The sequence below is a fragment of the Saimiri boliviensis genome, chromosome 8 (genome assembly GCF_048565385.1).
Source record: "Saimiri boliviensis isolate mSaiBol1 chromosome 8, mSaiBol1.pri, whole genome shotgun sequence".
NCBI classification, from domain to species: Eukaryota; Metazoa; Chordata; class Mammalia; order Primates; family Cebidae; genus Saimiri; species Saimiri boliviensis.
In genome coordinates this window covers 61,176,960-61,191,606 of record NC_133456.1, presented here as the reverse complement: position 1 = coordinate 61,191,606, position 14,647 = coordinate 61,176,960, and the positions used below count along the sequence as shown (strand labels likewise).

The 14,647-nt window shown below is 41.8% G+C and overlaps 1 protein-coding gene across 10 annotated transcripts in view; it reads left to right on the top strand.

Moving 5' to 3' along the window:
* FOXP1 (forkhead box P1) overlaps positions 1–14,647 on the top strand; it is a 432,878-nt gene that overhangs the window by 265,080 nt on the left and 153,151 nt on the right. For all 10 annotated transcript variants that reach the window (XM_074404548.1, XM_010350106.3, XM_074404545.1 and 7 more), the window contains one exon: positions 11,739–11,840. In XM_074404548.1, the coding sequence (XP_074260649.1) occupies positions 11,739–11,840 (102 nt within the window). The remainder of the gene's footprint in view (positions 1–11,738; positions 11,841–14,647) is intronic.

Here is a 14,647-nt window from a genome sequence, read left to right as displayed (position 1 = left end):
CCATGCTGAGTGGGTCAGAGGAAGAGATCTCACTTAGATGGAGGTAAAGTGTAAGATACAGGTGTCCAGAGACATGAACTGTGGCTAGACTTGAGTGAAATTTGGGGAAAAAAGAAAAAGACCTGTGCTCTCTTAGCTCTCCTTTTCTGTTATTTGCTTTATGAAAAGTTCCTTTTGAGAAAAAATTCGACCTTGGCCTAGCTGAACCAAAGAATGAGCGACTTGCCCAGATTGAGGAAGAGCTGAGAATCAAGGTATGGTGGGGACAACATCACTGTTCCAAGAGAAGATGGATGAACTCAGATAACCAGAGAGGTGAAAACACAGCGTGCGAGAGAACAGAGATAGCTAGGCTTGTTAATTCCTTCCTATCCACCTGCTTGGAGTTTGCCATCACAATGGTAGAAACACAGGATGCTGCTACAGGGATTCAGAAGCAGGGCTGGTCCCTTGGGTCTGGGGATATCAGGGGATGCTGCTGCTTGAAGGAATTGGATTGCGAACAGAGTTTTCAGGGGGATGAATTTAGATGAAGAAGATACTTGGATGCCGTAAATGTGGGCAGAGAACAGAGAGGGCAGACTTGTAGATGTGGCGATGGCTCACAGAGTCCTGACAATGGAAAGATCTGGTTGAAAAAAGCACGTCTTTTGTGTGGGGAAAAGAAGGGAAATTAAAGTTAGAAGATGTGACACTGAGAAAAGACCTTTCCCTTCATTCTGGAGGCAAAAGCACCGATAGTCATTCATGCATTTTTAGCTCCGTAGGACTGCATAGCCATTTGCCAAGATTACCCGCGGCCATCTTTGGTCTAATCAGTGACCTTGATACACTGTGAGTATCAGGTTCTCATGAGACAATGTTTGTTTGTTTTTGGTTTTCCATCCTAGCCACTGGACTTGTGACCTTGGACAAGTCACTGAATTTCATAATCTTTCTTTGTTTGCCCATTTTGAATCAACTTTCCCCAACTTCCCTTAGAAAAGTTGAGAACAAGAAATGAAATTCGTATAGAGAGCAGCTAACTAGCACAGTGCCTGGTTCTTAGTGAATAATTCAATACAGTGTTTTCATTTAGTGTCTTAAATGTAGGGGAGTTATGCTACACTTGTCCCTATGTTTCTAGCTGCTCCTTGTTTCTTAAACTGTTATTCACCTGAGATGTAATCTTAGCTCTTCAAAATAACTGCTTTAAGGAGCGTAAATTAATGGAGAATGTTAGGATGCCCACTCCAATCCTAGTATTTCGCCAGTAGTGAGTAGTTCCACATTTTGGATTATTAATCTGTTTTGAGCCTTTCCTATATTCCCACTTCTGTTTTTTCTTTTGTCTTCTATGTCTACTGGAATGTTGCCTCAAAATCATTTTTACTTTTTGCTTCTTTGCCCATATTCAGGCAAGAAAAGGAAGGTACTTTGTGAAGCAAAGCATTCATAGGTGTTAATTGCCTCTTAGGGCATCCCGAGTATGTGTGACTTATAGTATAAGAAAAAAAGGAATACAGCACCATATTTGTTTGAGCAAGAACTAAGTTCAGTGTTACTAGTAAAATCATGGAAAATCCTCCATTATTTTGAGCGTAATTCTAGTTAGATTCTTCCACAAGCTTCAAAATTAGCAAGTCTCATTCTGAGGTACGAAAAGATGTGAATCTGAATTATTCATAATGAGAGTTGCTGAGCTGCACCCTCATAAAAGGCAATTGCTAAAAACAGTGGGTTAAATACAGTGAGTTAATAGAGCCTTTGATTCATTTATCCTTGCATTTGACCCCGATTTTTTTCTATTTTGAGAGCCTGGAGGATGGGGCCAACTTATTTATTTTTAAACACAATCTAGTCTTAGAGGGGAAAAAAAAGTTTGATACGGCATCCAACTTAGCATTTTAGATGTTTTCTGATAAACTTCACTCCTGTTTTACTTCATTGCAATGCTAATGTTGCCTACAGTCATAGCATCCTAGGCTGTGATCTTGTCAACTCTCATGAGCTAAACAGGCTCAGGCTTGGGCACTGCTTGAATGGAATCCCTCCAAAGACAACTCAGGTGCTGGAGACTTGGTGTAGTGATTCAGCGTCTGGCACTGGCTCCAAGAGGAGCAGCCAGCCAGCGTCTCAGCAAGGTGGTTATAGGGCCCTATGTTAATGGGAGTAGGAGTATGATGGTAGTGTGTGTTTTTTTTTTAGCTCTTCCAAAAGACTTCAAACAGACTTCCTAACTGTAGTCATTAAACTTACTACACCTAATTTTGCAAGAGGACCATAGATACCCTTTGTGTGTGTGTGTGTGTGTGTGTGTGTGATGAAAATCCTATCCTTTACCTTGCTAGGTAGGAAGTATCCTGTACATGCCTTTGAAGTAAAAGGGTTACTCATAATTGCAATTGGATACAGGGTTTGCTGACCCCCTTCTGGGCTTGCATTGACAGTGGGGTTTGTAGCAGAATGCCACCTCCTCTCTAGAGCCTTCCAGCATTTCTCTGTGTCTGTGTCTCCTATAGTGGGTGCCTGGGATGGCATTTGAGCTCATATCACTAATGATGGCAGGTCATGACGTGGCACAGCAACCAGTTGCACAATTCTGTTCTCCCTTGTTCCAGTGAAAGAGAGAGAGAGAGAGAGAGAGAGAGAAGCAAAGAAAGAGATTTGCCACCTGAAAGAAAAAAGAAAGAAAGAAAAGATTTGCCATCTTTTCCTTCGCAAGAAAATATACTCAAATACATTGCTGACTTTAAAAGAAACAAAAAGAACAACTCCCAAACCTACCTTTGCAGTATTTGTTAAATATTAAAGTAAAAGACAAGCAAGGAATACACATAATAGGCATCATAGCAGTGATAACCACCCTGTGTGTAGCTTAAAGAATGTAAAATCATGTCTGAAAGTATATGTGAAACCTAACAACGAAATTAGATCTAGAAGAGAGGTTTGGGCTGTTGTGGGGTAATAAAGTGATCTGCGTACTGGAGGGGGTGCTTTGGCCTGGCCTTGCCTCTCTCCCTCTTTCCCCACACAGAGGTGACACTGCCCATGACCCGTGACTGTAACTCCTCTGCAGTTAGGGCAATGACGACCATAGAGAACAGTGACTTTTCTATTTCTTGTCCCTTTCCATTTTAACTCAAACACAGAATGTTAGAATGTTTTGGGTAAGGAGTTGTCTCTGCTCTGATTTTTCTCCCTGCCTATTTTGAAATTGTCTCATAAACTTACTTGCGAAAACTGGAACACTTTTTTAAATCCATGCAAAATGTCTTACCTAAATATCAGCTGTTATTAAATGCTCTATAATCATAGGATAATTTGTCCAGCTGTTGGAACGCTGAGAATGGATGATGCTACATAGCGCCTTTCTGCTCTCAGCCACTGATTCAAGTTCAGTGTACCCCAGTTAATAGAAGACTTTGCTGTTTACTGTACCTGCTTTTGGGGGTTGAGTCAAGTGAATTTACTACCAATTAGTGTTCAGAGTCCACACCCTTATTTGCAGTATCATAGAGGAGACTGAGCAGTGACTGGCACAAAGAGACTGTCAGAGGCTCCCTATGAATGGTCATTACCCCCTAAGTTTTGTTGGGGAATGTGTTTAGTTTTTTATTTACGACGCCAATAACCTGACTCGATGATTTATTGCAGTGGTTTCTTTCTTCCCTTGTGTATCTAGTATTTATGCAGTCATTAGAATGGGGGGAGTCTTTCTTTGAGCATCTAATATTTTCATTCACCAGAATCCCTCTATGAGATTAGCATACCATTATCTTGTTAAAACCAAGTGCTCTATTTGTTAAGTTTAAAAATTTTTTTGAAGAACCTGTTGCTTTGGAATACTCTCAATTCTGTATGAATATGTCCAATTTCTACAAACCACTGTCACTTTTTTTTTTTAAGTCACAAGCCTTAATTCCTTCCTGCAGTGGCGTGATTGCTGTGTCTAAAGTAAGAAGATGATGAAGTTTCCTTGTATACTCAGTCCCCAGTCTTGCTACAGAGCGATTGTCAGATTGTGTTAAATGATCAGTGCTTTGGCTGCTGGGGTTGAACAAAGATAGAAAACTAGTTTAGGGGAACCAGGCTCTCTAGAGGGACTGAAAGAGTATGTAGAGGGTGAGAAACAGAGGAGAGAACATGACTCCTTTCCTACTAATCTTCCCTTGCTGCTTTTCTTTTTTTTACGAGCTTTTCCTCCCACCCCCATATGCAGTGACTGTTGATTAGCCCCTGAAATTATCTGAAAAACAGGTTTGATCTTGAGGGGTGGGGAGAGTCTAGGAAAAGAAATTAGAAGAAGGATGGCTGACTCAGACCAGCCTTTCAAGCTGGAAATGGGACAACTTCTCAGGGCAGACAGGAAATAACCGACTCTTGACTGGCCACCAGTAAGGCTTGTGCTGTCTTTGTTCTGTGGGTAATCAGGATCTCACACTGATCTGAACTGCTGTCAGTTACCTACCAGAAGAAACACATCTTCAAAGTTTGAGACAAGTTTTAAACAGTTTCAGATCGAGGAGCACATGGATGTATTTCCTTTTCAGAACGTCAACATTGAATTTAAGCTTAAAGAACAGCTAATTAATAATGTTCTTGCTCCTTGGCCAAACTCTAAATTTATTTTGGGAAACTGATTGAAAGATGTGTTTATGTAAGATTCTGTCCAGTGAAATCTTTGGGGATCTCAGAATACAGATAGCAACCCAAGACGGGGATTGACAGACTTTTCGAGTAAAGAGCCAGAGAAAAAATATTTGAGGGATCAAGGGCCATGTGGTCTCTGTCAAACGTCCTTGACTCTGTTTTGCAACACAAAAGTAGCCAGAGATGATATATAAGGGAATGAGTTTGACTGTATTCTGATAAAACTTTATTGGTGAATACTAAAATTTGAATACCATATAACTTTCACATGTCATAATATAATCTTATTTTTTTTTGTCAACCATTTAAATAAGTAAAAACCATTCTTATGAGCTGATATAGGACAGATGATACAAAACAGGTAGTACGCCGAATTTGGTCCACGGCCTATAGTTTGCTGACCCGTGACTAAAAACTTTCCAGTTAGTCATATTTTTTGAAGACCTCCACGTGTCAGAGCTTATCTCAGACCCCGTGATCAAGTGTGTTATGTAAAACATTTTATAAAGATTTTATTCTTCTACCAGCTTGCTTTATGTATGTGTGCATGCCTGTTCAAACCATATTTTATATAAACTTGTTGATGTTTCTTAAAATATGGTAGACATGTTTTTGAACATCGGCTACCTTGATAAACATACTAAACATAGAATTACCTAGCCCCTAAAATATAAGCACCTGCTATGATCTTAGAATGCAAATAGCTCAGAAGCTGTAAACATGCTTATGTAAAACATAATTTGTAAATAACAGATGGCACTTATTTACTAAGAATGTGAAGGCACTGATGAGAATGAAATGGAAGGTGTGTCAAAAATGCCCAGGTTCCCAGTTAGCATGAAAACATGGCCTCCCAAGCCAGCAGCCAGAGGGCCATCTCACTGGCTCTGTCTGTGTGCTCAGAGCTGGGCGTGGACCATGACATGCCAGCCATCAGGCAGTTCCAACCCCTTGTGCACATCCGGGCATAGATGAAGACTAGTCAATCCACAGATGAAAGTGGTGCATGCCTGCTTCTTCTTTTAGCTCAACCATTTATTTTAACTTGAAGGAAAATAAATGTGAATGCATGCAACTGGGGGTCTAAGTGCCTGGTTTTATCATTCGCCTCCACTCTGACATCCTCAAACTGTGTCTTTACTGTAACCCAAGCCTAGCGTGGAAATACAGCACCAGGGTATCCAGTGCCAGGCAATTGTCACATCTGTTACAAAGGAAGTGTTGACTCAACCCAGCTCAGGGACCGCCACCAAGAGTAAAAGGTCTCCAGAGATAGGACTGGACCTTAAAGTTATTTACATTAGCAGTTGATCTGGAACTTGAGTCAGAGTTGATCCTTGCTTTTTAAAAGAGAAATTCTTTCATTTATTCCTATCCTTTCTGCCTCTCTTTCTGCTGCTTGCCCTCTCCTTCCTCCTTCTTCACCCCTCCTTCTTCCTCCACCATACAAACAAACACATATCCACACACATTATTCTGTATCCAGAGAATCTAATTTTATCTTCAAACAATGTATCCTAAGGGACTTTTCTCCAATTGTGATTGACATATTGTTATAAAGAAAAGTCCGTTCTTACTCCTTAACTGTATTGGAATAAAGATAATCTCTGGCTGGGCGCAGTGGCTCACACCTATAATCCCAACACTTTTGAGAGGCCAAAGTAGGAGAATTACTTGAGCCCAGGAGTTTGAGACCAGCTGGGGCAACACAGTGAGACCAGTCTCTACAAAAATGAAAACATCAGCTGGGTATGGACTACTCCTGAGTAGTCCCAGCTACTCAGGAGGCTGAGATGGGAGGATTGCTGGAGCCCAGGAGGTCAAGGCTACAGTGAGCCGTGATTGTGCTACTGCACTTCAACCTGGGTAACAGAGTGAGACCTTGCCTTAAAAATAAAAAAGAAGATTATCACTGGGGTTCAGGCAGTGAAGTCTGAGATAAAGGACATAATCTGTTCTGATGCACATAACAGGTAAAAATGGCTGTCAAGTCATCATCTACAGGAAACGTGATGAACATAGGTCTCTGACATAGTTTCCAAAGGGGATCCCATCAGTCATTCCACATTTTCCACTGATGAACAGTGAGCATTATAATTAGCACTTGTTACTTTTTACAGATGGTAGATGCCAGAGTTGTGTATTGTAATGCCCAGATACATAGTCTTATGCACTAAGGCAGGTGTCCCCAAACTTTTTACACAAGGGGCCAGTTCACTGTCCCTCAGACCATTGGAGGGCTGCCACATGCTGTGCTCCTCTCACTGACCACCAATGAAAGAGGTCCCCCTTCCCGAAGTGCGACGGGGGGCCGGATAAATGGCCTCGTAGTTTGGGGATGCCTGCACTAAGGATTTATTGCCTCTTCTTGCATGTGACCATTTAAAATCTAGACCACAGTGATTTATATATCATGGAAATTAGAACAGAAAACATATTTTAGTGGTTGATTTCAAAGCATGTTCTAAGTTCTGTTCAGTTAGGTTTTAAAACTCCTGCTGAGACCTAAGGCAATTTTTAAATGGATTTTAATTTGGGGAGGATATGGATAATAATTTGCTCCTACTCTGTTAACATACCCAGGATAAAGCTGGAGAATTACTGTGGGATAATTCATATCAAAATGAATTATTTTCTGCACTAGTGTTATCTCCCCATCCCAAATATTTAAAGTTATTTTACCTGTGTTCATTCATTTGGGAGCTGAAATTTGGAAGCCAGTTTGCTTCTCTTTCTTAGGGTGTTCTCTGTTCAGTAGGTCAGCCACAGTTTCCCTTGGGTTCACACAAATTTGCAAGCCCTTTCCCCATGCTTTTATCTTAGATTGTCATCTTGAGTGGACCTCTGTATGAAATGCTATGAAGAAGCTGGGGTTTACAATACGGTTATTTAAGTTCATGTATCCTGTGTGGGGTGTGAAAAAATATATTATACATGACTTTTTTACCCCCTTCCAACCAGAAAAATAAATCTGAGGATTCCAGTCGCTTACATTGAAATATATGATCATTCTGTAGAACCAGCTCAGTAAGCATTTGTTGAAAACGTAGCTTTTAGTTCTGTACTTTCTTTTGCTTATGTACATTTATGAAACCATGCTCATATAAGAATAGTGTTGTGATGGCCAGGCGTAGTGGCTCATGCCTGTAATCTTAGCACTTTGGGAGGCCGGGACGGGTGGATCACCTGAGGTCAGGAGTTGGAGACCAGCCTGGCCAACATGGTGAAACCCTGTCTTTACTAAAAATACAAAAACTAGCCAGGCATGGTGGCAAGTGCCTGTAGTCCCAGCTACTCAGGAGGCTGAGGCAGGAGAATTGCTTGAACTCAGAAGGTGGGTTGCAGTGAGCCAAGATCATGCCACTGCACTCCAGCCTGGGCGACAGAGCAAGAATCCCTCTGAAAAAGAGGAAAGAATAGTTTTATGTGAATGTTTTTCTTAAAGACACTTTGCTGAAGTAAAGAGTTGACTATAGCTTCTCTGAGACTAGGCTGTTTAAAAACTGAGTGCCCGTTCTCCCAGTATTTGGTGAAATGTGGTAAGTTATAGGGGGTCTTCATTACTTTGTTTTTCTTTGCTTGCTTTATTTCAGTGTTAAATAGATGTAACCTTTCTCCTCTTTCCCACCATATTTTTCTCTGCACTGTCATCTACAGTCCCTCTATCTGCCTTTCCAACTGACAACCAAACCCTTCTTTGCTGATCAGTCTATTACTCTGAGAACTCTGATGATAGCACTTAAAATATATAACAGTTCCCTTTTCTACATTAAAAAGCCATAAAACCTTCATGTGAAATAGCTAAGGAAACATATATAGTAGGAGGAGAGGCTTTTGCTCCTGCAGGCACCTTGCAAAGGGGACTATTTTTCTTATATGATATAAATGAAATCTTCACTCTGCCCACTTTTACACCTACGCATGTACTGAGCGTCTCCAAGGAGACAAGGAAACCCGGAGTCCAGTGATGGTGAATCCTCCCTGAGACAGCAGACTGGAGTCTCAGGCAACTCTCCCAGGCGCCTTGGCTTCCAGATGCCCCACTCAGACAGCCCCTTTTCTCGAGGCTCTTCCAGGGAGGTTTTGTCGAATCTGTCTCTCCCCTCACAGATGAACTAGCCTGTATATTACATCTGAAGGGCTGGTCGTGGTGAGTTGAGTAGGCAGAAGGCCTCCCTGGGACATGGGGGTGGATGCAGTAGGGAGGTGGGATAGCAGGGTTCCACTTTCCCATGCTCTTTTCTTTGTCACTCATCTATCGGTGCCTGTTTCTTAGCTTTCCTTTGCACCTTTTAAACACAAAGGTGCTACTCAACCTTACGCAGTCTTAAAAATATCCTTTGTTACAACTATAGTTATAAACGCAGTTCAGTGAGCTTGTCCTTTTAGGAAGTACTGTTCTGCACATTCCACATTTTTAGGTGTTTGCTCATGACCACGAATCCACTTGACCAACTCTGTTTTCTCTTTCTTCCGAGTTCAATCCACAGGGACACCAAGGTGCTCTTACCTCTCTTCCATTCCACCATTGCCCCTGTAACTTTTCTTGTAAATATACATGTTATTTTCTTATATAAATGAAACACCTGTTCCTTTTTAAGGAACACGCTACCATCATAAGTCCATTATGCTAAGTTTCTAAGACTATAGCCTCAGGTCCTTTTGATGCATTGACTTATATCTGTGTGTGCCTCTTCTTTGATGCATAAATAATTTGGTTACCATATAGAAATTATTATGAATGTAACACTCAAGAAGGCTCATTTTGTCTCCAAACTCGAAGCACATCATTTAATGAGTATTCTGGACATCTCTGCCATGTGTACTTTCTTGGTTCTCAAGTAACCCAACTTTTCATATGACTTTCCAGCACAATATCTGCAAACTTCAGTGTTCTGTTGCTGATACTTCTGCTATCTTTGGAAAGGTGTGTGGCTAGCCATTATTCCTGTTCTCAATTCCTTGGCAGTAAATGTCTTCCTGAGAGGTTTATTGATGACGTTGGTTTTTACTTTTTACATGAACTTTTATTTTATTTTATTTTTTGAGATGGGAGCTTACTCTGTTACCCAGGCTGAAGTGCAGTGGTGTGATCTCGACTACCCGCAACCTCCACCTCCCAGGTTCAAGCGATTCTCCTGCCTCAAACTCTGGAGTAGCTAGGATTACAGGCATCTGCCACCATGCCCAGCTAATTTATATATATATGTATATGTACGTGTACACACACACACACACACACACACACACACACACACGGAATCTTGCTCTTTTACCAGGCTGGAGTGCAGTGGTGCGATCTCAGTTCACTGCAACCTCCGCCTCCCCAGTTCAAGTGATTCCCCTGCCTCAGCTTCCCAAGTAGCTGGGACTACAGGCTCATGCTACCATGCCCAGCTAATTTTTTGTCTTTTTAATAGAGAAGGGATTTCATCATGTTGGTCAGACTGATCTAGAACTCCTTCAAGTAATCTACCCACCTCAGCCTCCCAAAGTGCTGGGATTACAGGCATGAGCCACTGTACCCAGCCTACTTGAACTTGTAAAAAGATGTGTCAGGGCTGGGCGCGGTGGCTCAAGCCTGTAATCCCAGCACTTTGGGAGGCCGAGGCGGGTGGATCACGAGGTCGAGAGATCGAGACCGTCCTGGTCAACATGGTGAAACCCCGTCTCTACTAAAAATACAAAAAATTAGCTGGGCATGGTGGCACGTGCCTGTAATCCCAGCCACTCAGGAGGCTGAGGCAGGAGAATTGCCTGAACCCAGGAGGCGGAGGTTGCGGTGAGCCGAGATCGTGTCATGGCACTCCAGCCTGGGTAACAAGAGCGAAACTCCGTCTCAAAAAAAAAAAAAAAAAACAAGAAAACAGAAGACTTCTCCAAAATGTTTAACATATGACTGACAAATCTTTTTTTTTTTTTTTTTTTGAGACGGAGTTTCACTCTTGTTACCCAGGCTGGAGTGCAATGGCGTGATCTCGGCTCACCGCAACCTCCGCCTCCTGGGTTCAGGCAATTCTCCTGCCTCAGCCTCCTGAGTGGCTGAGATTACAGGCACGTGCCACCATGCCCAGCTAATTTTTTGTATTTTTAGTAGAGACGGGGTTTCACCATGTTGACCAGGACGGTCTCGATCTCTCGACCTCGTGATCCACCCGCCTTGGCCTCCCAAAGTGCTGGGATTACAGGCTTGAGCCACCACGCCTGGCAAAGTCTTCTGTTTTCTTCTTGCTTTATCTCCAATGTCTACCTTTAGGGAAAAACCATCCCATATTGTAAACTTGAAAGGGTCATTTGTAATAAACATACCCAGTTTTGTTCAGAGATACATAATATTCCTATTTAAGGTGACTAAAAGCCAGATTTGCCATATTTTCCTCTCCAAATTCTAGGTAAAGGTCAGGGTCATCCTTATGTCTCATCTGTTTCATATTCTTTCCTAGATAACCCTTTTCAAGATGACTTGTGTTCATCTTAAGACAGCTTTTTAAGATGACTAGAGGTCAGATTTACCAAATTTTCCTCTCAAATTCTAGGTCAGTGTCAAGGTCTTCCTAGGTATGTCCCATCTGTTTCATCTTCCTTCCTAGATAGCCCAACCCATAGTGTGTATTATTCCTGTGGTCCACCACTTAGTTCTTTGTCTTTATTTGAACTTACATGGGGTGAAAGTATTACTTTCAACTTGAGTCCCCACATTTCCCCAAGAATTGGGGGAAGATGCAGATGGCCCTGAAAGGGGTCCTGTAGTGTCTTCCAAGTTTTCTTCTTTGCCTGGTTCCCTCCTGGTCTCTCTGTCATCCTTCTGCAGAGTCCCAATCACTCATGGTCTTAAATTTCATGTCAGATTTTTAGTAGGAATAAAATGTCTGCTTAGATGCCTGTAGAACTGTGGATGAAATTGGCCCAGTCAAAGGAAATGCAAACAAATTCTGGAAAGTTTTCCAACTAAGACTGGTGGGAAGTTTTGTTTGCTGTTTCATTTGCCAGGAAATAGGAAAGTCAGGACCCAGCCCCAAAGTGCACTTCCTGGAATCCTTTTTTTATGAAGAGTCCCCTGAACCTGTGTAGTAATGCAAAGGATTTTCTTCTGTTTTTCTTTCCAGGCACTTCAGGTGGCAAGACAGCTCCTTCTTCAGCAGCAACAGCAGCAGCAAGTTAGTGGATTAAAATCTCCCAAGAGGAATGACAAACAACCAGCTCTTCAGGTAACAATTCTTTTTCTTTTTAAATTGTCATTATACCCTTTGGGATAACTGATAAGCAGTTCAGGAGTGGATTGTGTTGAGAATTGCAAATCATGTAAGAAAATCTTCTGTGGAAAGTGTATTTTTGGTTTACCAGCAAAGTAGAACATTTTGAGGAAAACATGTATTTGCCCAAAAGTTTCATTGTCCAGGAGTAAGATCTCCTGATGAGTGAATGTAATAGAAGGATGAGGACTTGTAAGTGTTGAGTTGCTAACAGGCAGTGTCGGTTACCAATGAGAAAAGTTCATGGTGCTCAGAATTGTCACCACATTCTCTCATGTTGGGTCTAAAAACGGGATAAACACACACAGACACACACCTTGCTTTAGTGAAGTTATCCTGGATAGGGAAGATTTTGTGCACCCCACCTCCTGCCAGCCCCGGAACAATGGGCAACATTGGAGACATTTTTGTTTGCCACAACTAGCAGGGCAGAGGTGTTGCTGGCATCCAGTAGGTACACGCCAGGGATGTTGCCAAACGTCCTGCAGTGCATAGGATGCAACACACCGTGATTCATCCCGGAATGTCAGTAGAATCAAGAGTTATGACTAGGCCTGAGGAGGATGTGTTACTTTTAATATTATAGCTTGTAATGATTATAAGATATACCCTATTCTTCAGTGGATATGTTCAGAATGTTTCTAAGTCAATAATTTTTAAATGGGAAGAAATTTTTATGTAAAGATGACAAAAAAGGTTGTTCTAGCAACTTCTGATTTCAGGCACATTGAAGGCAAGGGTTTAATGGAGTGGAAGAAGCAGTAAATTTATAAAAATCTAACTTGGACTGCGCACGGTGGCTCACGCCTGTAATCCCAGCACTTTGGGAGGTTGAGGTAGGCGGATCACTTGAGGTCAGGAGCCAGCCTGGCCAACATGATGAAACCCCATCTCTACCAAAAGTACAGAAACTAGCCAGGTGTGGTGGCAGGTGCCTGTAGTCCCAGTAACTCAGGAGGCTGAGGCAGGAGAATCAGTTGAACCCAGGAAGTAGAGGTTACAGTGAGTCAAGATCGCACCACTGCACTCCAGCCAGTCAAGATCGCACCACTGCACTCCAGCCTGGGCAACAAGAGCAAAACGCCATCTCAAATAAATAAATAAATAAATAAATAAATAAATAAATAATCTAATTTGGATTTTTGACTCAAAGTAGAAAATTGTGATAGAAATTTCTAAGAAACTTGAATCAGGGCCTTCATGCTCACATTTCAGAGGGGGCACTTGGCACCCTGGTCCTAAGTGGTTCAGACTATATTCATAGCTGAAGATGGGCACCCCTATCACAGGAGGGGACAGAATCTGTAAGCCGTGGCTGATAGGTGTATAACTTGGTGCCAATTAATTGGATAATGAGGTCAACCTAAATTCTAGCTTGTGTTGACTTTTCAGAGGTCAGGGTGAACCGCAACCTGTTCCCAAATTATCTGCAAAGATCAAACTGATCTTGACCAACAAGTTCTGGTTCTTCTATATGTACTTGGGAGATTGTCACTTTCCAGAGAGATTTCAGCACTATAGTGACACTTGACTGGAAAAGTTGACAGTGTGCCTTGTTTACTGCCTCTTCTGTAAACACTTATTTGGTAAACCATCATCGGACCATGTGTCTTGGAATACATGTGTATGCAGGGGACATTTTTAATGAGGTACAGTGACATTGAGGGCCCATGTCAGGTGCTATAAGAAGTGCTTTGTTGTGCAGATGTCTTAAGAACAGCTCTGGAGGATGAAATATGACTATGTTGACCTTTCAGCTGTGAGCTTATTTGTCAGGATTCAAATAAGTTGAAAGGATCAAACTGAACAGTTTCCGTAGTCAGACTGGGAATTGTGTTTCAGAGGTCAGTGGCGGAGGCCACATTGCAGATTCCATAACATAGCCAATTGTTGGTACATATTAAAGTACTGGGGCATCTCCTGTGGACAGAGACACAATTAAAATTCTAATTTATTAATGTATACAGGGAGCTAGCCCAGCCTGTCACTCAGTGATTCAAATGATGGTCCATTCTTTTTGCCTCCCTCATGGAGCTCTCACAGCCTTAAAAATACCCTGAGTCCTCTTGAATTCATCAGACCTGAAGTGCGTTGGGAAAATGAAAATATATTATTAGGGGGAAAAATCTTACACATAGTAGAGCTTTGGTTAGAGATAATAAAAAAAATACACACATACACAATCTGTCTGATCACACTGCTCTTCAGTATTGAATATCGTTTGTGGTTTTTTTATGGTAGAATTATTTTCCCTCATACTTGCTTTTTAAAAACATATGGCATTTTAAGGTAACTTCTTTTCCAAGTTGAATGAAGTTCCTTGAGGGCTAAATATAAGAAGTAAAGTTTCAGGGGATTTCCTTTTGAGGGCTCTTTTTCTTCTTGCCTGTTACAGGGTTTTTAGCCACCATGCAGAAGAGTATGATATAGAGGGCTTCGTTTTTCTTGGCAAGGACAGTGTCAAAACCAACCTCACACATTCTGCTGAGCACTTCAGTCTGTATAAAAAGTGGGGGGAGAAGGGGTAAGCTTGAATGCTGGTTTTGCTAAAGAAGATGTCTTGAGTTTTTCCCTACCCCCCAAGTAGAGGAGTCGACAAGCAGAGAATTTAGACCAGCTTTAAAAGTTGGCCAGGGGGAAAAAAATCTGAACGGTTGACGGACTGGTGTGTGTGTGTATCACAGACAATTGCTGAAGGACCCCTCAGCTGCCTGATAGGTCATGCACATTTAGTAAGCTTTATTAGGTTAGCTGGCCTTCCA